This window comes from Anomalospiza imberbis, chromosome 1, assembly GCF_031753505.1.
Source record: "Anomalospiza imberbis isolate Cuckoo-Finch-1a 21T00152 chromosome 1, ASM3175350v1, whole genome shotgun sequence".
Taxonomy (NCBI): domain Eukaryota; kingdom Metazoa; phylum Chordata; class Aves; order Passeriformes; family Viduidae; genus Anomalospiza; species Anomalospiza imberbis.
In genome coordinates this window covers 105,308,807-105,331,666 of record NC_089681.1, presented here as the reverse complement: position 1 = coordinate 105,331,666, position 22,860 = coordinate 105,308,807, and the positions used below count along the sequence as shown (strand labels likewise).

Sequence of the window (22,860 nt, the reverse complement as noted above, 5' to 3'; positions counted from 1 at the left end):
CTTGCCTTCATTTGTGCTAAGTTAGATTGGAGATGGCTGACAACTGCAACAACTTGCAAATATTAGAAGACTTGATATAAAATAATACCTGGAATGCATCTTGGGTGAATGTAAAGTGATACATGTGGACTGCTCAGTGACAAGCTGTGAACATTTTTTAGGGCTCAGGAGTGAGGTCTTGTGTACAGTTCACAGTGTCATCAGCCCGGTGCTTGGAAGGAGTCAAATAAGTTACATGTTGGGAATTGGTAAAAGGATCAGAGAGTAAGAGACAGCACAGGATCAGACATAGGATCTGTGTTTTGCCGCTTGGATACTGCGTGTAGCTCTTGCCCTGGCTTCTTTAGAAGAGTACAGAGCTAGAGTAGAGTTACGTATGAGCAGCAGGAGCAATCAGATACATGAAATGGCTTCTTTTGAATGCAGTATGTTAGATGATTAGGGCTGTTTTCCAATGAAGATACTGCTGTGCAGCAGTTAAGCTAACAGGAGGTAATTTTGAAATTATAAAGTCATCCTTTTAACAAATAACAGAGGGAGTCCTTGATACAGGGACTTCTGTGGATGCTGTTTTTGTGATTATAAGAAGAGTGTGCATGGAAGAGACATTGGTCAAATGCTGTTTAAGTGAAGAAATACTCCATCCTAAATGCTTGTGAGGTAGATCTTTGGTGACTTTCGAGGTGTTAAGAGAAACACTGCTCTGTTTATTCTGCTGTATGTGCTACCTTAGATGTATGTTTCCGGCTACTGTTAAAGACCGGAACTTTGGGGTGACCCATGTGGCTGTTCTTGCTGGATAATAGGATTTGAAATAGTACTGCTTTTGTCCAGGGAAGGAGGACCCTGTGTGCACTTGGTGAACCAGTGCTTGATGATGTTACCTTGTTTCACAGTAGAAAGTAGTGATGTGCAATACGATACCTGATAGTCATGTAGTACTTAAGGATATTAAAATCTTGGAGTACTGGGACTGCTGCAGGAACTGCAGTATTAGTTATGTTCCATCCTGTACAGTTTGCTCCAGTTCTGCTGCATATGCATTTCCCTTCCTCCCAAAACAAAGGGAGCTTCCTTCCAGAGCATCTTGTGCCACCTTTCTGCGAGGCACAGAGAAGGACTGGCATTGATCAGCAGTGCTTTGCTTATTTGTCCTCTCAGAAGAGTACAGCAGCAGTGTACCCAATGTGCTGAGCTGTCATGGCTCTTGATGCTGATAGAACATGAAGGGGGCTGTGGAAACAGAAAGCTTATATTGCATTAGGTAGTAAAGCAGAAGGGGAGTTCAGTGCAACTTTGAACAGCAGTTTCCGTCACAGTATAAAGTTTCTAAAAATAAATTCAGACTCTGGGACTATGGAATTGATAAAAAATTAGATATTAAGGTGCAAAAGCATCTTTTAACTGCTGGCCTAGAATTTGCTATTAATTTTTTTTTTAACTTACTTTTTGGTATCAATGTCTTGAAATACTCAAGCATGGGAAGATGTTTAGTGATAAACAGGATCTTTGTGATACCGCTTTTAGTTAAGGTATTGTAAGTGGTGTGTTGGAGAACTGTTGTAGACCTCTTGTCATGCACAGAGTTAGATGCTGTTGAACAGACACTTAGCTTGTGCTCCCTGCTTTGTTCTTTATTTTCTGGCTGTTGAACCATGACAGCTGTGCCCAAGGTTGCAGCAGTGTTCTAATGCTCAGTGTTGCAAATGAAGTGAATTGACACTGTTCACTGAATGTGTAAAGTGACTTAGAAATACAGAATGCTGGGAGACATTTGCTGGGATGATGGCTTTGATCTTTGTACCTTTTCCACAATAAAATAAAGATGCTATGCAGTAGTGTGGTGAAATGAGATGGCGTATTCTCGTGAACACCTCAGAAGAAGAAACACTCCTGAACCCATTACAGGTTCAGGTAGCGTATGGCAAACAAAAAACGTGCTGAATAATTCAAGTAAAAAGAGCTATCGTACAGCTGCCTGTATTGATCATTAAATGGCTGGAGTTCATGTAGTATATTACCATGAAATTAGGTTGTCTCAAGTATAATCCAAACTAAATTAAGGTTACTAACAAAGTAAATTAAGGAGGCCTGCAAGAAAGGTGAAGAGGGAATTTTAACAAGGGTATGAAGTGAGAGGACAAGGGGAAATGGCCTTCAACTGACAGAGGATAGGTTCAGATTAGCTGTTAGGAAGAAATTCTTTATTGTGAGGGTGGTGAGGCACTGAAACTGATTGTCCAGAGAAGTTGTGGATGCCCCATCCCTGGAAGTATTCAAGATAAGGTTCGATGGGGCTTAGAGCAAGTTGACCTAGTGGAAGGTGTCCATGCCCATGACAGGGGGTTTAGAAATAGATGTTCCTCAATACCCCTTCCATCCCAAACCATTCTGTGATTTTGCTTAAAATGTTGCATCCTGAGCATACTAGCTGGAAAATACTGTGTGTTACTTTGATCAAATGTAAGTAACTTTTTCTTCTTTTCTTTTCTTTCTCACACTGCCCTGTTCCTCTCTCTGGATTGTGGCTGCGACTATATGGACTTATTGCTGCAATGGTTCAAATTCATCATTTTACTGGACTACTTCTGGATGTATTCTCTTGATATCTTCAATTGTGAAAATGATGGAAACATGTTGTTTACAAAGTAGCTGTAAGTATTACATTGATGCAGATGTTTTATAGCTAATATAGGAATAGAAGCAGCATTTGATTTTTTAGTAGCTGAACTAAAATTGAGCTTAGGTAGCAGCTGGTTGAAAATCACAAAGGGATAAAAATTAAGTGGAAGGTATTGTAAGTATTAGAAACATGAGATCTCATTTGGCACCATGTTCAAGACAGTGGAAGCCAATTCTTTTTCAAAAAAAGTACTAAGTTCTTTTAAAAGCTGTTGCAGGAGTTAAAGAAACTCAGTTCCTAATTTGTTTTGGTCTCTTCAGAAGTGGCAAGTTATGAACAAAGGCAACCATTTAAAAACCAGTATGTTGAAATCTTCAGTTTTAATTGGTATACCAGAAATATGAATCTGGCATCCAGCTGCAGTTTTTTAAAAGGCTTATTCCTATTGACATCAAATGCTCACATTAGACACAGCATTAATGCCCAGGGTAACATTTCATGCATCTTCATTTTTCTTGTTACTACCATTTATATTTCATTATCTAAAATTGTAATTAATGTAGACCCACTTAATAAAGCAAACAACCCAAAATTTGCCATCTTATTCTTTTTTAGCATTTCATACTCGGTGATCTAAAAGTTCATAGGGATAAAACTGTCTGAAGTGTGGAGCTCTTTATAAATGGGAAGAGAAATAACTTTGTTTGAAACAAGAATTATATAGAAACCCATTATTTTAAGCAAAAGAATTAGCTAATGAGGGGGTGAGCTGTTTCTTGTAAACATGACACACATTAAAAGGTATGTAGATACTAAAAAATGCAGGTGGCTGACAAGTAGAACTATTAGGAGTGTCTGACTGTGATTAGATATTTCATATCTGGTAGGATGAATAGGAGTTCCATGTCCTTAGTGGTTATTAAGGACCTGCACTGTTAAGGAGTCCTTTAATATCTTAAACAGCACTTACCTGCATGTCATGCACTTTCTCTAAAACACTGGCTCCAGCTCAGAGTTTTAGATTATGACAAATTCCATTCCTTACATGTAGTAATAGATTGGAAAACTAAAACAAATATTTGGATTTTAAATTCCTGGTTGATTTTTAAAATACTTTAAACCTTTCAGATGAGATTATAGCTGCACCAAAGGCTATACTGAAACAAAAAGCATCTTTAAAGAAGTTCCTTGATGACATGATGCAAAGATTCCTACATTTAGGGAAGTAATAACATTTGTTGCATTATGAGTATTTAAACTTGAGCCTCTAACTTAGTCGTTGCAATGGTGTAGTTTTGTTTGAGATTAACAGTTTATTTGTCAAACGGAGAAATCAGTTGGGTGACTTAAAACAGAGTCCATTTATTGACTAGTGCTGTTGGTCTGGCAAGAGGTTAGTTCTTCTTGCATTCAATACTTTAAAGGTGATAGTGGTTTTATAGCCTTGCTTTAATTCAATAAATATTTTTAATTTCAAAATTCAGTTATTACTGCATTGAACTTATTCTGTCAGTTTTAGAAAGAAAAAATTTCAAAATAAATGAGTCAGCCACATACCAAACTTGAATTACCCATACCATATCCTATACAGAGAAGTTTTGAGCCAAGAGTGCCTGCAGTAGAAAATCTTTTTAGAAATTATTTTTTAGAATTCCCCTATGCTCATAATTTTAGGGAGTAGAATTTGAACTTGTAGATAGCACTTCAGCTCTGTGGGTATGTACAGCTCTCAAACTCTGAAACTGAGTCAGTACCAACATCACATGACATCCTCTCAACTTTGCATGGTCATAGTGTTGTTTTTAGTAGACAGTTGTCTCAAGAATGTGTTCTCAGAATATTTGTAAAATATCTAAAGTGTCCAGTCTTATAAAACAATCCTCAGAGCTGCTGTATTAATAAACAAACAGTTGTAGGATTGTCTGGAAGAGTGGTGTAAGGGTAGCACAGTTGAGCTTTGAAAGATTGCTGGGTCTAGTACAGTGAGGAGGAGGCATTTTAAGCACCTCCAGCATTTTCATTAATGTGGTGAGAAGAAGTAATGGCTAGCATCCAGAATTCTTCTCTTGTTTCATAGTAGGCACTATTTCGGGTAAGTTTTTCAGAGTACAAGACAATTGAAGTTTTGCTTGTATGGAGGATTCGTTGCAAGGCATGCTGCATTACTGTAAGTCTGGGTTTAACTTGAAAGCCTCCAGTTGAGTGACGCAGAAACAGAGGTATCAAGTTGGTTCCCATCATGTTGAGGCAATACCACCCTGACTTGGGAGTATAGGAAGGGTGCATTTATGCTGCTGGCCTGTGTTTCAAATGGTCATTGGTACCAAGTTGATTATGTTTTAATTTTGCACGTGCTCACTGTTGTGTTTATACAAACAGTCATAATATGGCAATTGCATTTGCCTAAAATACTCCTAAATGCCTGAGTTTCTGTGCTAATTTTTTTGTATTTTTTTGCTGCAGTTCATTATACTGTCTTGAATGTAGGCACCTTGGGTTGTTGAGAGGTTGGGTAGATAGCACTTTTCTGCAAATGTGAAAATGAAGTTAACATTTCGATAACTAAGAATACAAGCTGATTAAGAAATTACTTGCTTTCCTTTTAACTTTTTTTTTCTAAATATCCCTTGCTTTAGCAACAGAAGAACCTTGAAGGATATGTGGGGTTTGCAAATCTTCCAAATCAAGTTTACCGAAAGTCTGTGAAAAGAGGATTTGAATTCACGCTCATGGTAGTTGGTAAGTTCCTTTCTTTGTGTTGAGTGTTGATAGTTAGAAGTATTTTGATACAGTTCTTAAAATCTGTGATGGTGATATAAGTATGTTTTGCATGATCTCAGGAGAAAACATGGATCTTCCCCTGCTAGACTGATAAATTTAGGTTGGTTAAAAAGAATATTTCTGGTGTGCAAGTTAATGAGGAGACAAATAAATTATGAGAACCGTATCGTTCATACAGTCTTAGGAAAACAGTTTGGTGTGGATCTGGTGTAAAATGCTACTTGCAAGTATGACTGAAGTAATTTGAACTTGATTTTCATTTGAATAAAAAAGAAACGTTTTTATGGTTGAGTGCAACACGGCAAACCTTGTTTATAACCAGGCGGGAGGATCCTGTCTCTCCTGCACTTCTGTGACCACAAAACTATGCTACAAAATCAAAGCTTTAATTTAAACGAACCTTTCTAGTTTGTATGGTTGCAAAGAAAACCAAATGTAAACAGTTTGTTCCCTGTGGACTACAGTAAATGGGAAATTATTGTTAGTTTGAATGAATAATACCATTCAGAACAGTTCATTTAGGCTTCAGTGATGACCCAAATATGTCATCTTTCCTGCTAGGGAATCTCATTTCTTTCTTTTTTCTTGTTCTTTTGAGTACTTTTTTGATAGTAGACTGTTAGTAAAGTTGGGTACATTTGTGTGTAACTGATGCTAGTGCATATTTGACCCTGTTTTGGCATGCTAATCAGCATAATAATAATAATAGTTTAGAAAGTGTTTTCTAATAGCCATCTGTCACTTTGTTACCTAGTTCTATCTTTTGTAGTTTGGCTAGCTTGATAGTGCTTTGCCATTAACACAATGGATTTCTTGTGCAGACTTTATGTGCATGTAGGATGTAACATAATAGTACTAGTGACAGTTAGAAATCAAGGGCAAATTGGTGCAGACTCATTATATAGATCATATATATTTTTCTTTTGATTACAAAAGTGAGCTAGAATTATAAAATTTGAGGGTTGCTTTTTTCTTTTGGAACTTGATGACAGGTTCCTTTATAGTCTAGCATCCAAGTACATAATTATTTAGTACAAACTTGTTAAGTCTAGAATAAAATTTTATTTTCTGCTATCTACAGGTAATAAAAAGGAGGAAGGGATGAAACTCATAAGTGGTAGATGTAGAGATGTGATAGAACTGGAGAATGTCTGCAATATTATGTCAGTGTTCTCTTGTTTCCCTGTAGTATAGTTTAAAGCAATTACATTTAGGAAAGCTGTAGAAGATGTAAGACCCTCAAGAATAAAATTTAGTCTAAAGTTATATTGAAAATGAGATGTTGACTAGTTTTACTATTTTTGCGCTTACTACTAAGACTTCATTTGTTTGCATGGAAATTTGTGCCGCTCTCTGGAAGCTTACTAGGAGAAGTGGCAGTATTTTCCTAAATTAAAAATGCCACTAATTCTCTTCTATTGACCCCCAGGTATAGAAATCTGATACTTGAAAGTGAGTGTTCAAACAAAATGATGGCTGATCTTTTAGTACTCTGGGAACATTTGGGGAGGGGTGGGGTAGAGAAATTATTTTGTTTAAAAGTTAAGTGCCTGGTGATAGTGTGCCCTGAAAAAATGTGTTTGTTTTTAAATATGAAGATGAAATATTTTGTGTATTACTGATCACTTGTGTTGGTAAACACTGTAATGTAATCTGCAAGTAGATTGTCAGGATTGTAATTATTTGTTGCAGTATTCATCCCGTGAGGTAGTGTACTCTAACTTGGTTTGAGGTCTTTAGCTGACATAATGATACAAATCTGTAATCGTAAATGGAATTATCTATAATTTTTTGGTAATGTTTAATTAGAATGTAGTGTTTATCTGTGTATGGTCAGTGCTGGAAAAATAAGAATACTGGATGTATTATCTCTTGGAGATTATCTAAAATATTCTCTTGCTCTTTCTACTACTAAGAGTCATGTGTGCATGGCTACCTTTTACTGCATATTGCACAACTACTGATCTACTGGCTCTGCTTTATTTGGAGGTAGTCAATGTCAGTGTGTTACCCATTTGTTCTGAAAGGCAAAAAGAGAAAAACAATGCTTGCGGTTGCTAAACAGGTATAACAAAAAAAAAAAATAATGTTTGGGATCTGGGCTCTGTGTCCGGCCATTTTCAGGTGTCCATGAGGTTTGATATTGCAGCTAATGCATTTGTATAGAAGCTATTTTCCTGTTGTACATTTGGTCTGGAAATATCAGTTAAACTTAATAGATGTGCATAGTGTTATATCTGGCTTTTTTGTCTTTGGAATGTATAGTATGAAAAGTCACTAGAGCAGTATTTGGGGAGAATTTGCCAATATGGTTGTACTATTGTGTGTGTTTCTACAGCTGTAGAAACAATTCTCTTTTCAGTTTAACAGTGTAAGATTTTTGTGTCTGAGCAAGTAGTAGGTACAGCATGAAACAGATCTGATGTTTCCAGTAAGAATTTTTTTGAAGGGAAGTAGTTTAGTTTTGCAGGACATTTCCTGTGCCTAAAGTGTGAATGTGAGTACATAAAATGCGTATTTCCCCAGTTATTGTCATTGCCCTGGAATGATGGAGCTGCCCATAGCAGTGTGTGGTGGCTTCCTGCTCTTCTTTGTGCTAGTGAAGTTGCAGAGTGGGCTTTTAAATGTGGGCATGCATAAGGCCGAGTAGTTGTTGAATAGCCTAGAGAATGGTTTCTGGGACAGGTTTTCTCCTCCTGAGCTTGATTGGTGGCATTGCTTTGGAATCATGTGGACAGTTTTCTGTCCTGTAACTTGCTCTTCTGAGTCAGGACTTGGTAGGATTGATGTATTTGAGGCTTGTAATGTTAGCGAGCTCTTTTCTGTAAGTATAGTTGATGATTTCCAGGTGTTATGGTGTTTACATTAAATATAATTAGTGGGTGAAGTGATTATGAACTACATAAATACAAGTATAAAAAGAGGATGTCAAAATACTTTTTTTATATTGAATGTTTTAAGAATCATTGAAAAGTAAACCGTAATAGAAACTGGTGTTACTCTATAATATTTAGCCATAATAAACATTTTGACATATCTATTTCTTTTCTCTAAATTGTATTGATTCTTTTGTTAGTGTTTATAAACTTTTCTTGAGAAATTGAAGTCTGAGATAGCCCTTTGTTTTCCTTATTAATCAGTTTTCATTGATTTGTCTTTAATCTTCATGAGGCTGTTTCATATTAGTTATATTCTCAAAGGCTAAGCAGTAGTTTTCATAATGCTGCTTCTGCAACAAGTTGATTTTGCAGTATAAAAACTCAGAAGAATCTCCTCTGAGAATATGACATAAAGTGAGTGGAAATATACATTTAACTGAGCTCCATTCTCATTGCTTTCAAAGTAATACATTTAAGTAGGGGTTTAAAGCAACTGATTCTCCATTTGAAGAATTAAAGCACAGCAGTGGAAAAAATGTCAAGTTTGCCTTAGTAGCCTGCTTCCTTCATAATCTTGTGTAATCTCTTCAAATATAAGATAGTTGTTGAAACATTTGAGAACCCGACATAAATATTTAGTCTGTCTGAAATCCAAAGTGTATTCTCTGTATTTCTCTACTGTGTAGGTTTTTTTGGAGGAAAGTACATGTTTAAGTCAGATGCTTAAGAAAAGAAAACTTCCAAAATTAATACCACTGTGATTAGTAACTCACAATTAAAGAAAGTCTTAATTGTGGAATTGTAGTTCTGTCTGTTAATATAATTACACTTGCTTAAGTAGTGGGTGTGTGTTTTTGCTTTAGTGTATATGAGGTGTGGCACAAATAGTTATTTTTCAGTGGGTCTTCCTTCTGAACACTGAGTCAGGAAATCCCTCTTTTGTTGTTCTTGCATTGAAACAACGCTGGTAACAGAATTTGAACCAACACCCAAGTAGATGCAAAGTCATAATTCTTAAAAATTCCTTTCTCCTATAGACCTTATGTACTTAAGAACATGTATTTGTGGTAACTTTTCCTAGAGCTGTGTATTTCAAAGTGTTCAAGCTTCATGAGTCACATTAGAAGTTGGACTTTTAAGTTTGGGGTTTTTTTTAAGTCATCTGATTTCCAAAGTACAGAACGCTTACAGTTGAGTGGCTGTCCACAGGACCTTTCTGCACAGTTCCTAGTTCTTGAGCAACTGTTTGGTAGCTTTGACTTTGAAAGCTGTTTTGAAACCTCTCCCATAGTAAATTGCCTGTTTTCTTTCCAAATTGTTCCTTTAGCCTTGTAGATCACCTGCAGATTACAACTGGGAGGAAAATGCCATGCAATATTGTTGGAGTCCTTAATTTGTAATTATATGCATACTCAAGGGGTTTGGTTTAAATGTGGTTTTTTGGCATGGATGCAAAGAAAAGGACTGTATTTTGCAAGACCTGAAGTTACATTAAAGAAGCAGCACACCCTGATTTTAAAATGCTTTTATTGTTCACTGAAGAAAGCTTGGGTTGGTTTAATACTTGTATCTTCTTGTGATGGATCATGTTCTGATTAGAATTACGCCCTTCACTTGTTTCCTTTCTGAAGCAATTTATTTATCAAACCAACCAGTGGTACTAAGACACTTAGCTACTCACAGATACTTATTCTTTACTTGCTGTCAGTTTTAATGCCAGGAACAAGATCATTTATCACAGGATAGGAAGAATAATTAAATGAAAAGTAACCTGTGTGTGGGCAGTACAACTAAGTAGGAAGAGTTTTGGGATGTTGCCAATTCTTGTTGCTCTGCTGTGATTTGAAATGCTCCTAGTTAAGGTTTCAGTCGTGTCTCTACCACAGTATCTGAGTGGGTGTTTGGCCTTTGGTGTGACCTTCCTTACCTGGCTGCTTAGGATCCTGCACTGCTATTGCTGAGTGTGCAGTGCCTTGTGCATACAGTCAGGGGAGCACAGTCTTGTGTACAGGACTGGGGTAGAGTCTTCTTGTTTTTACAAAGAAGAAGCATGCGATGGAAAAGAATGAGCAATATTTCGTGCAGGTATCCTGCTTCCATTCCCCCTGTAAGTTCCTTTCTTCAGAACACCTGAATTCCTGTAGTTCTCTCATCCTCTGAAAACTGCCCTGTGCTATTGGACGTCTTTGGCTGCAGCCTGTTTTGGGCTGCTTGCATGGCAACTGCCTGGTACAGCTGGGGCTGGGTTAGCAGTTTTCCAGTTCTCAAGGTACTTCTCCAAAGAAGTGTTGGAAGTCTGGGTTCAGCTGTTGTGATATAATGGAAATAGATCTTTCAGAAAACCAGATAAAAAATGAAATTAAGTTACAGGGATTCTGTTCATGAGGTTTCCATGGAGTATAGGTATAGATAAGGTTGTTTTTAAGGTTACAGAATTCTTTAAAGAAGTAATGTATTGTATTCCACGGATGATGCCTACAAAGTGTAGAATTTGATGGCTAAATACTTTGACACATAGGTGCTAGGGATGCTGAAGCAAAATAGGTTGAACGTAGGAGAATTGGCAGAGGTAAAACCAAAGGAAATTGGAAACTGGTGGAACTCAGAATGAAGTCAGTGTATGCCCTCAGATGACATGCTCCTCTGGAGTAGTCTCTGTTTTGGAGTAATGCCTCATCAGTCACCTGACGCTCCTTTTTGTGGAAAGAGGTAGATAAAAAATTTTGAGAGGGCAGAATAGATGAACTCTGAAAATCTTTAATGAAGAAATAAGTGTCTCTCCAAGATGTGAAAGATCAGCAGCTTAACAGTGAGTTTACTGGCCTGCATGATTTTCCAGTGAGTTACTTTCAGATGGGACCTTAAAGTACATATTCATGTGAGTACTTGGCTTCTGTTTAGAAAATCTTCTCTCATACATTTTTGTTGGGTTATGGATGGATTTTTTCTCATTTTTCCCCCTCCTCTTTCTTTTGTAATGCAGTGAACTGCAGTTGGCAACATACTTGAGGCTGCTCCCGCCTCTTTTGTAGCATTTTGCTGTTTGTTTTTTCTATTACTGGGAAAAGAAACCTCCACAAAGTCTACAACCCGATGGAAAAGAGAAACTTATTGTAGTGGGTTATTGTTGAAACTTATTGTCAGGGAAATTTAGTTAATCTATCTATTTGAGTTTATCTAGAAACCATAGCTTTTCAAATACTTACACAAGTTGCTTATAGCAGAGTGGCTTTTAATCACTTAGTGGAAAAAAAATAATTTTTTAAGCTAATTTTAAATATTTTCCTCTCTGTACAGTAGCTTAAAGGTTCTAATGAACAGTACTAAAGTTGGCATTTAATAGGATTGATCTTCAATTCTCATTTTTTAATTGTTTGCAATTACAACATTAATTGGAATTGTAGTGCTTACTGGATAACTTCTAAAGAGCCTTTGGATTTTTGTTTTCTTATTAAGTGTTTGGATGCAAAGCTTCTTGAGTAGATTATATGAAAGCCAACTGCATTAAGGTACTTCTTATTGGATGCTTGCTGTTACATGACTCAAGTTCTGACAACTAACCCTAAGTACCAAGTATTAGTATATTAAAATATTACTGTGAAAAAATATATTTTTGTAAAGCTTTCGTGATTGTAAATGTAACTGATCTGTTTCTCATGTGACAATATTTTGGTCAGATCCTAAATTATCTATTAAAATTCTTTGTTTACTGGCAAAGTTTTTTATGTGAAGAGACTTAGATTTCCAAGTGTGTAGATGTGAACCCATAATTTGGAAAAAATCTGCCTGTAATCTAAATTACTTCTATTTTTCCTAAAACGTGGTGATTCTGTTGCAGACAATTTTTTTTTCTATTCCATATATTGTTTTCTTGTCAGTGTCATAACAAATGCTGTGAATTATTTTACTGGATCTCTAATAGATTAATTCAGGAAATTTCATAAAAACCATCTAATGAGAGACTGTGCTCTGTATTGTGTAGGTGTCATCTTCTCTTCTGAAGCTTTGAGGATTTTTTTGGTGGTTCCCTGCATAATCAATCTTATCGTAGTACTAGCTGTCTTCAGGCCATCTTTGCTGTATTCCTAACTACATAAATAGTGGTTTTTTTTCTCCTACCTTACCATTTTTTTCTTTTATTTCTAAATAAAAAGGTGCTTGCTGATTTTACACATCCAAACATGTCCGCCCCTGCACACAAATACACTTTTTTTGATAAGTTGATACTTATTTTTTTGTTGTAAGCTTGTTCATTATGGTGAGATCAGCATTTGAACCTGGTCCTTATTTCTGTTGATGGCAGGTTTGTCGGTCACAATTTAGCTGAAATTAATGTGTCTGGTATTTTGATTTTAGAATAACGGTAATAAGTAATGTGCAAACTTGAATACATCTTAGAAAAAGTACCAAACTAATGGATGTTTTATTTCTTAAATTGATTATCAGGTGGCAACACTTGTTTCGATGCTACTCAACAGATTTTCTGTCCCGAGCTGTCATGTGCATGAGCAGAGTGTGAACTAAATGTTGCACATCTTGTAAGCAGTGACGTGTTAGAAGTCACATTAATACTGTTTCCAGTTCCTTAGCCCTGGATAATCAGGTGAAACCATACTGCAGCACTGATTTTTGACACCATCATTGCTGCAAGCCCGGAGTGAGATTCAAAGTAGGAGCCAGTTTTTTGTATAGATAAATATGCAGGATGAATTTAAAACTGCTTCTCATTTCTTCTTGGCTGAAAGTGTTAGTCTTGCCTCCTTTATCAAGAAATGCTGACAACCTTTTAAAGGAATAGGTTCATATTGTAACCAAAGTGATATTTTTGGATGGAGTATTTGTGATCTAAAGATCCAGTTGTAGTAAAGCCCATGTGATCCATTAAATGTGATTCAATATGATTGTTTTCCCTCTGGCTGATTTTACAACAGTCAGTTCAGATCTTCCTTGTCAATCCATTTGAAACAGTTAGCTTTTCTTCCTTTTCCAGTATTTTCTTTATGTAGTATGGTTCTTATATGCAACTGCTTCATTTTGGGGTGTGGATATTGTTCTGTTGAGGTTCTGAGCACATTTACTGATAAATCAGAGTTTATACCATACTCTTGTCTTGAATTTTTCTTATTAAATAGAATGAGCATCTTCTAATATTTTTTCTCACTTCTTATGGTGTATCTGATGGTATTTTTCATTAATTTTTACCATAATGCAATGCTTAAGGCAGATTATTTAGATTTATTAGTGGCTGGAGGGGAGAAAGGCTCCTGAAGCTGTTTAATCAAATTACTTTTCTCTGTTTCAGTTCTTGTCATCCTTTACTTTCATCCTGATTTTTCTCTGTAGGTAGTTTACCAAGAGCACAAATTTGAGAACTCTTACACTCTATCTTGGACTAGTGCTAATTTTCTGTCAGTGTTGATTTAAGCTAGGTTAAGTTTGTAATGCCATTTGATATAGTTCCTTCCCTCTGTTAAACTTGAAGTGAAAGTTTTTTTAGAGGGTCCTGGTTTCCTAATTTCACAGTCACTTTTAGGTTTTTATCAGTGAAACTTTGATTTTGGTCATAGATGGAACCTAAAGCCAGAACTGTGCTGATATCTTCAGACTGGAACCATGTGTCTGTCAAAGTTTATGCAAAGTGCATCATTCTGGTCCTTCTCATGAAACTTCACCTGTGAAGGCTAAACAAATGTGTTTCATGGGGCAGGGGCTTCCTCAGAAGTGCAAAAAAGGTCTGTGATTTGAGGGGATTAAACTCAGCCTTCTGTGGAGTGAGAAGTAATGCAATGATAGGACACAGTTAAATGTGGGCTGGGTAAAAGCATCAAGTGTCAGTTCTAACATCATCTGGCTATGCTGTTTTACTGCTTGGGATATGCGAAGTGATGTTGCTTTCTGTATAAGGTGACAGCTTGTGTTTTTGAAAAGAATCTGGAGCATTCCCAGGTGACATCTCAAACTGCAAGCAGCATGCTGTGCCTTTTAAAATAGCAGTCTGAGGTCATTATACATTGAATTTTGAATTCATGGACAAAGCCAGAATGGTGGGTCCGTTTTCTATTGCTCAGATAGTGAAAAAAATAGTCATTCAGTGGTCTGAAATGGAGAGAAGTTGTTGGATGTCTTTGGAACACTTTTCAGTACAGGATCATGAGCATTGTGTTAAACTGAACAACTGTGAAACAAACCACTGCTGAAGTATATAATTATCAGATAAGCAGTTGCTGATGCTTGATCTGATCAAATGGGATGGAGTAACAAAGGGCATTCACTGCACACTTCGATCGGTTGTTCTTGCCTTCATGCACATTACCTGTGTCGTCTGTCTTTCAAGACAGAAATATTATGTGTTTTATTCACAAGTATGATAGGGAGGAATCTCAGGAATATTCCAAGGTTGGCCATGAAAGATAGGAGTGGTTCACCTGTGATGTAATAATCTGGTAAAGAGCTGGTTGATATTTCATCTATAACTATCTCCTTGGGTCCTATGATGTAAATCTGTAAAATATTTACTTTCTCTCTGTGTTAAACTGTGATCCATTTATTTGCCTTCACATCTACATGATTTTTCTGATGACAAGATATTGCTGAAGTTTCTATCCCACACTGCACAGTTTAAAGGGAGCTGTAGGTTTTTTGAGAGGCAACTTCTTTGTCTCAAAAGTCAGCAATTCTCTTTTACCATCTGTTCTTCCTTGATTTGATGGATGGAGACAGTTTATTGTCAGTTTCTCGTTATTTTTTGCTCTGCTGTTTCCCTTATTAGCTATTTTCATCTGACATTGATGAAGATTATTTGGTTTGTTTTCTTTGTGTCATCCAAGAAAATGCCTTACATGACGTTGGCACAGTCTGTCAAAGAAGCCTTTGAGCAATTAATGTAATACCCTGCAGTAAAAATACCCACTTTTCATGTAGGACTGAATAACAAAAATAACACAAGGGGATTTTTAAGGACCTGAAGATGAGTTTTCTTGGCTCTTGGATGAAGTGTGATGGTGCTTTCCTTGGTAGGTTAGCAACATAAAGTAATGTTCAATTTTATTGTAATTATTTTTAAGGGGATGTCTCTTCTGAACATTCTGGTCACCAGATTCTAACCTTGTATCTCCAGACTTTTGACCAAAAACTTGGGGAATGTAAAAATATTTTTGATGTTTGCACAGGTTTATGACTAACCATTCTTCAGTGCTCTCAGCAATGGTAGTTATATAATCTCTTTATATAGGTCCAGTGTATTGACACTCCCAGCTCTGAAAAAGCCAGCGGTAACCTTGTTAGTACAAATCTTCTGATGCAGAAAAAAAGTAGCTTTAAACAAAATCACAGCCACCTTGTTTCCATGTACTCTGAAGCCTGTGAGGGAACTGGTGCAGAGGTTGGTTTGAGCAGGATAAAAGAAGCCACTTATCCCACACCCCACACCTATGTTCCATGGCAGCATTTGTGACACATTGATTAACTTGAGTGAAACTCCACCCAAGTCAAACCTTGAAGAGTGTGATCTTAGTTTCTCTGTCAAAAATCCTCCTATATGTAGGTTACTGTATCAATAAAAACAGCGTTTAATATTTGCTTATTCTGTGAAGTTGTGACGGAATTTTTCAATTTTTATTCTATTACTATCTTAGAGTAAGTAAAATTTTTATTTGAATTATTATTTCAAGGATATATCTTGTCTCCTATTTCTTTCTGAGTAACTAAAACTAAGAAACTAAGAAACTAAACCAATTACTACTGCAAGGCAATGTCTTCTATCAGTGATTTTGCAATACCCACTTCTGCTTCAATACAGGTAGACGTTAATCCAATAATGCACGGTGCTTACTAATCCACTTAATAGACTAACACTGTCTAGTGGTTAAAAAACTGAATCCATGTTCTTAAGAAGAAAAACTTGCTCTGTTTCTGAAATACTGTTCTTGGTCTGTACAATTTGATCCTTTTAGCCACTGTTGTTTAATAGTGAAGTCATTTTATGGTCAGATACTTTTTAGTGACTGAATGCAGAGAAATTAGTTGAGACCTGGATGATTGGGTCAGATGTTAGCTTTAAATATTTGTCAAATTGAAACAGTTTGGCTTGAATCATCACAGCTATTTCAGTCTACAATAAGTAAAAGAATGTGATTTTTATACACTGTTTGGCTGTGGTTTGAACTGAGGACAGTGTCCAGATTTTTGACTGTGAATTTATCTGCTGTGGTTGATTGATGTCAAATGGCAAGCATTCAGATAGCTGAATAAAGTAAAAGTGACTCAGAGGAAGTATTTTATGAGCTTTGCAGATACTTGGATGGTTTGAGGTTCTACTCAAAAACAGCTTCTGCTTTAAATGACAGTAAATGCATTTATTCTACAACTAGTTGCATAACATTTTTATATATCTGTCTAATCAGAAAGGAGTTGAGACCTACCATTCAAGGCAGCAGCTGTGCTATGTAATCAACAGACAAACTTCTAGGCATTGTGTGTGTGTGTGTGTATATATATATATATATATTCATTCTTCTTCCCTATTTTGGCACTCATCAGAAGTTTTTTATTTGGTCTTTTTTTCTATAAAGAAACTTCATTTATAAGAAGTAATTTGCTTTTAGGGCACAGTGTAGAGCGCTCTAATTGTATTTCTAGTGTCTATTAAATGGTGTTGAGTGGCTGACTAAGACCAGGCAAAGATAGAGACAGCAGGGTAAGTAGAAAAGCAGAAGGAGGATCATCATAATGACAGTAACTGAAATCATGTCACTAATTTGGAGAAAACCACTCTCTGTAGAGATGGATGAAGAGGTCTCCAGTTTTGTGCCTCCTGCAGTTTCTTGACTCTTCATCTGTAGAGCTCTTTTAAAAGGCTTCAAAATAGCCCTCCTGCAAATAAATGTTAAGCAGCCATTTTGTGCTTGAAGTTTGTGCTTTGCTCAAGTCCATGCCTTTAGTTTTTGAGGAACAAATGTTGAGTTTAATAGTGTGTGGGCCTGGCTGTTGATAGTTTCTTGTTTACTATTTATAACTTTCCAAACACACATGTTGTGAAGAGGTCAAAATAAAGATTACTGTCAACTAGCACCATAAACTTTGGGAGGTAAGTGATATTTCAGGGAAGCACCACTGTTTGCTTGCATGCCTTTTTACAGAATCATGGAATAGTTTGTTTGGATGGAATCTCTCAAAAGTCATCTGGTCCAACCACTGTTCAAGGCACTTTCATGTGGTTTCTCTTGAACATCTGCTTTTGTCCTCTCTCAGGAGGAGGATGCTGGACTGGATAAAATAAGCACGGTCGCATTTTGGAGTCACACTTGATGGTAGTGGTCTGGTGTCAGTTGCCTTCTTGAACTTGTGGTGAAATGTAGGCTCTCTAGTCTGATTATTAAAATTACTTGACAAATGTTTCTGTCAAATCAGTTTAAGGACGCAGTAGTCCAAGCCTTTCCAGAGACAGCATTGTCACGTAGAGATTCATCATATGGATGAGATGCTGCAACGCTATCTTTGCCATTCAGCTTTGTCATTTTGCCATTGAGGTAGTTTGTTTTGGCTCAAAAAAGGCTGAACTGCAAAATTGCTTTTATACCATTTCAACCAGAAGCAGAGCTCAGGAAGATACAAGATGTTGATAGGACTCTGAAGTTTTTATGAATCTAATACCTTTTAGAATTGGTCTGTGGTTAAATTTGTGTCCTGACATGCTTTGCAGTTGCTAATCAGGTGAAGTTAGGCCACTCACAGTATCGGGTTAATGAGAAAGTAAAAATATTTTAGCCAAAGATGAAATTGAGTTGCCTCAAAATAGATGGAAATGAATAGAAACTAGCATTTGATTAAATGGCATAAAATGACAGTTCTTATTTGAATTACACTAATTTGAATATGCAGATTGTGAAGATATTTCTTATGTTTGTCTTTTTAATAAACTGCTACAGAAAAGATAATGCAGTTAGTGAGTAATTCCATAGTTGGTTATCTTATTCTTCTAGCATCTTAAAACTGGCATATTATTGCATCTTTTCTTGGATTTTTTTTTTGTGTTGCTGAAAAGCAGGGAGACAAAGGCTTCCCTGTTACTAGCAAGATGAACTGCTGGCAGATACAGAGAACTTTTTCTGCTTACTTAAATAATGCTGTGTTTGTCAATATGTGTACTTACCAGTTTCCTTAAAACTCCTGCTGTCAGCTTAAAAAAAATCAGTTTAATGCATGTTGAATGTGATAAATATTTAAATAAGTAAATTATTACAATGAAATAATAATAATATTTTAAAAAGCCCAGTAGCAATGCTTCACTACTTCACTAAACTTGTTGTGTTTTTTACTTGTTTGCATATTTCTTAGTGGTTTGATGTAGTTATATCACACTAAGGTCGTCACTAAGGATATCCTCAACTTGCTAAATGCAAAACTAAGTACTCAGGTTAGAGCTCTAGCCTCAGTAAGGATGGTTCTTTTCTTACTGCATTTGATGGTTTTGGGGAGACTTTTCATAACTTCTATGTTCTCTTCATATTTGTGCTTTACAGAACACTTATGGATTGTGCTCCTTCTTGAGAAAGTGTCCATATCCAAACATTAATAAAGTGATGGGATTTTTTTTTTTTTTTTGCTTTGCTTTTTTCATGTTGCTATTTGTAGGGTTTTAATATGGAGCAGGATACTGCTTCCTAATTCTCCAGCTGCTGGGAACTACACCTTTGCAAGTAAAGTAGAGTCACATCCTGGAGAAGTGTCACATCTTAAGGTGCTTGTTTTTGTTCATGCAGAAAACCCAAATGTACTGTTCTAATAAACCTCCTATCCATGCCCTTCAGATGAAGCTTGAGGCTGGCTCTTCTTGGGTAAGAGGAGAGAGTCTATCAACTTTGACACAGAAATACAGCAGATTGCGGTGTCTTTTAGAGAGGTGGGTGTATAAGCCCAATTTAGATTGGCAGTAATTGCCGTATATTTCCCCATAAAGTATCTATCCTGTTAAAACTCCTGGGATTTTTCATATCAGATATTGCTGTCACATACATGAATAGCATTACCTGAGTGACATGGACAACTCCGTTAATGTTACCTATTTATTACAAAGAAGCATAAATGTGCAGTTTCTCTTACTTGTAATAATCTGCAGCCTCAATTTGCTTACGTGCCTTTTTTGGTCTTTGTATAAAGCCTCTTTACCATAGAACTTCATCTACAAACTCTGCTACATGGAGGTGCAAAAAGATGTAAACTCAGCTGGCTTTTCTTCATGCAGTGACAAGCTTTTAAATGAAATGTCATTAAAATAATTATTAAAAATAAACCTTAAAAACTGAGGAATTTTTATTTTCCAGCTAAGACTTAAGATAACTAGAAAGACTGTATTTGTTTCTGTAGGTATACACATGTGACTTCTTGGTTAAATTGTATCTTGAATATGTTTATGCTTCTGAGAATGGAAGATCAAGGGCTATCTCTTGCATGCCTTTCTACCTGTTTAGTTTAAGCTGCTGTGTCATAACAGTACTGTTGAATGTATTTAGCATTCTTTCATGCCCAGTAAATTGTAGCTTTTTCTCTTGTTTCTGGTGTTTCTGGCTGCAGCTTTTTTTGTTGATGCACTTTGAACCTTTTCCGGAAGGCTTTTACTTCTACTTACTGTTCAAAAACCATTTTTAGCTTTTTCCACATATTCTGACAAAGTAACTGCATATGTCAAAACATATGTATAGCTTCAGAGTTATCTGCTTCTAGCAGCAAGCAAAAGCTGTGTTTCTTTGAGCTATTCTTGGAGAAAGTGAGGACTTGATATGCTGGGTGTGAAGGTGGGAAAGTACCGAAGGGGAAGGTGAAAGCAGGAGACAAAGGAGACTTCTTGTATTGTCCTTAGTGTTGAGATGTAAATTTTGATTTGCAAAAATAATTAGTAATTGAATTTCCATGGATAAAAAGGTGAAAAAATGTGACTGGGACAGATATACCTGCTGTGTGCTGTTCCCTTGGTTTGAGTCCTGTGATTCAGATTTAGCACTGGGTGCTGCTGAAGAACTGAAAACCGTGTGACTGGCTGGTGATAAGGTGGGCAGGAACAGCAGAGAGCTGTGGCTCATGGAGAACCTTCTTCTTGGGCTGAATCTGCGAACAGGTGAATTTCTGTTCAGCCTCTGGCAATATGCCAAAAGAGGTTGTCAGATGGTACCCCATGCCCCACAAGGATTTCTCTTATCTTGAATGTACTGAATACCACAGCATTTTTTCATCAAACTTTGAGATGAGATCACTTCAGAATCACAAAATTGTGTGAAGTAGAGGTGGGTATGTTCCATGTTTCCCTAAAAGATTAGGATGAATGAGTTGCCACTTAACAGGTTGTTACAAAGCAGATTTGTAAGGGGAGGCTCTGGCCTGTCTTCAGTCAGGTGTGCCTGGGACATTGTGCATAGGCACTGTTCAGAATAAATGCAATTCCCTGAATTCTACTTAAGCTTTTTGGAAATGCTCTGAATATTATATCATGGGGAATTTTTGAAAGCATGAATTCTCTCTACCTGTTTTATCAGGAGATTTTTTTGCTGCTTTTGTTACATGTGAGCTGGTGGGTGTCGCTGTTGAAGCCTTAGATGTTTTGGTCCTGCCCTTTCTGTCATCAAGTACCACTAAATCCATGCAATAATCCTCAAAGTGACTCTTCATCTGACTCATGTGATTAATGTCTTACAAAGACAGGCACTGTAAAAAGAAGCGTAGAATTTTCTTGCACAGATGTAGTGATCCATTGGCTCACAGTCATTATATGGATGTGCTGGCTGCTGTCATTGTGAAGGGTTTTCTCACTTCTTTCCTTGTAACTCTCTGAGAAGTTGATTCAGTTTACTGCTTTCAAAGGGTGCTTGAATCTGAAGTCTGTCTAAAACTACAGACGGCTTAAAAGAATGCAAAAGAATATATGGAATCTATTCTGAAGCTCTTTGCCCTCATTAGCTCTCTTGAGACATGTAATCCCAATCTCATTTAGCTATAGAGACCTTGAGAGCAGGATCTGGATTTCGTATTTTTTTTAATAAAATCTGGATATGCAAATTATGGTTGTGTGTTTTGGCTGTTTTTAAAGAGTCTAACAAAGCAAATAAAATTTTGAATACTTTGTTGATAACCTTTTTGATATAAAGTGTAAGTTTGGCTAAAATGCAGTAAAACCTTCCCTTTTTAACTTGCTTATATAAGTTGTTGTGTAATGCTGTTTTTGAAAGGCTTTTGGGTAGTTTTTAGGATTTTTTGCAGCATGTCTCCATTTGCTCTTGGGCATATTTGAGTTTATGCATAATGACTATGACTTGTACTATGTTGATAATTTATCTACTCAAGCTTGTCAAAACTACACTAGCTTGCCTTTCAGAACAGGCTTTTTAATATCTCTGTTCTAATCCTGCTAATTAGTAGTCAGCATTGACCATAAATCAAAACTAAGTACTATTGTGTATGCTCTGAACAGGATGAATGGAAAAAAAACTTTCTGCCTTGTCACAGGCATTTTTTTCTTGGCGCTTCTTGTTTCAGGATATACAAAATGTAGTAGCTGTCTAATGTTGTTCCTTCTCAGTTAAATGCACTGAAGTTGTAAAACAGTGTTTCTCCTATGCTCTAGGTCCAACAGTGATTATGTAAAGAAGCAAGTGAAAAATATAGGTGACTTAAAAGCTGCAATGTTGTGGGATTTATTTTATTTTATTTTTTCAGTAGTACTGATATATTTACTTTTATGTAAAACTTGTATGCCAAAGGGTGCTCAAATATGTTGTTTATTATGAAGTTTCATGAGATCTGTTACATAATGAAGCATTTCATGTAGGAGTATGTTTGCTATATGCTCTGTCATCCTTCTTTTTCAGAATTTTAAGATCCAGAGGTACTAAATTCATTTTCTTTTAAGACATTCATGTATACTTGTCAAAATACTACTCAAAATAGCCTAATCATATTCTGCAGCATATTGCTGCCTGGGTCAATGGACCAGTGTTAGAATTGTAAATGAAATGTATTCAGTGGGTTACGAAATCTCTGAGGGTAGAAGTGTGGTTGCAAAAATTGCATAATTTTACATAGACTCTTTCAGGTTTATTTTCTTGAGTGGGATTTAGGCTGTCTGAGGGGTTGAAGACTAAAAAGCGCTGTTCTGCTGTAGATGAAACAATGCTTCTGCATCTCTAGGGGAAAAAAGTAAACAGCAACAGCAAGGCTCTATGTAAGGAAGCTGGAGTCAAAAGCATTAATACAGATATATATGAAATAGAATATAAGGAAAAAACTGTTTTGGGTGTGTTCCTGTTTGGTTGAATAAAGCTTACTTCCTCACTCCCAATTCTGGATGTGGGAAGACAGATGCTAAAGTTTTGAGGAAAAGAGAAGAAGGGAGGTTTGTTTCCTTTCTGGATTGTATATAAATTATGCCCCTATAATTAGATACTTTATCTACAAAAAAACTTTGAGACCACTAAGGCCAGCAGCAGTGGTTATGCGAAAGAGCTTCTTGAGACTGGGGAAGTATTCTGCATTCAGTTTTAAAATTACTGCTTTGATCACCCAATTCAGGATTATAGATGTTTGTATGAA

The 22,860-nt window shown here is 36.4% G+C and overlaps 1 protein-coding gene across 2 annotated transcripts in view; it reads left to right on the top strand.

The window, feature by feature from the left end:
* Positions 1-5,265: 5,265 nt before the first annotated feature.
* The window catches only part of SEPTIN7 (septin 7), a 59,940-nt gene continuing 42,345 nt past the window's right edge, over positions 5,266-22,860 (top strand). For both annotated transcript variants that reach the window (XM_068203832.1, XM_068203823.1), the window contains exon 1: positions 5,266-5,362. In XM_068203832.1, the coding sequence (XP_068059933.1) occupies positions 5,353-5,362 (10 nt within the window). In that variant the 5' untranslated portion in view covers positions 5,266-5,352. The remainder of the gene's footprint in view (positions 5,363-22,860) is intronic.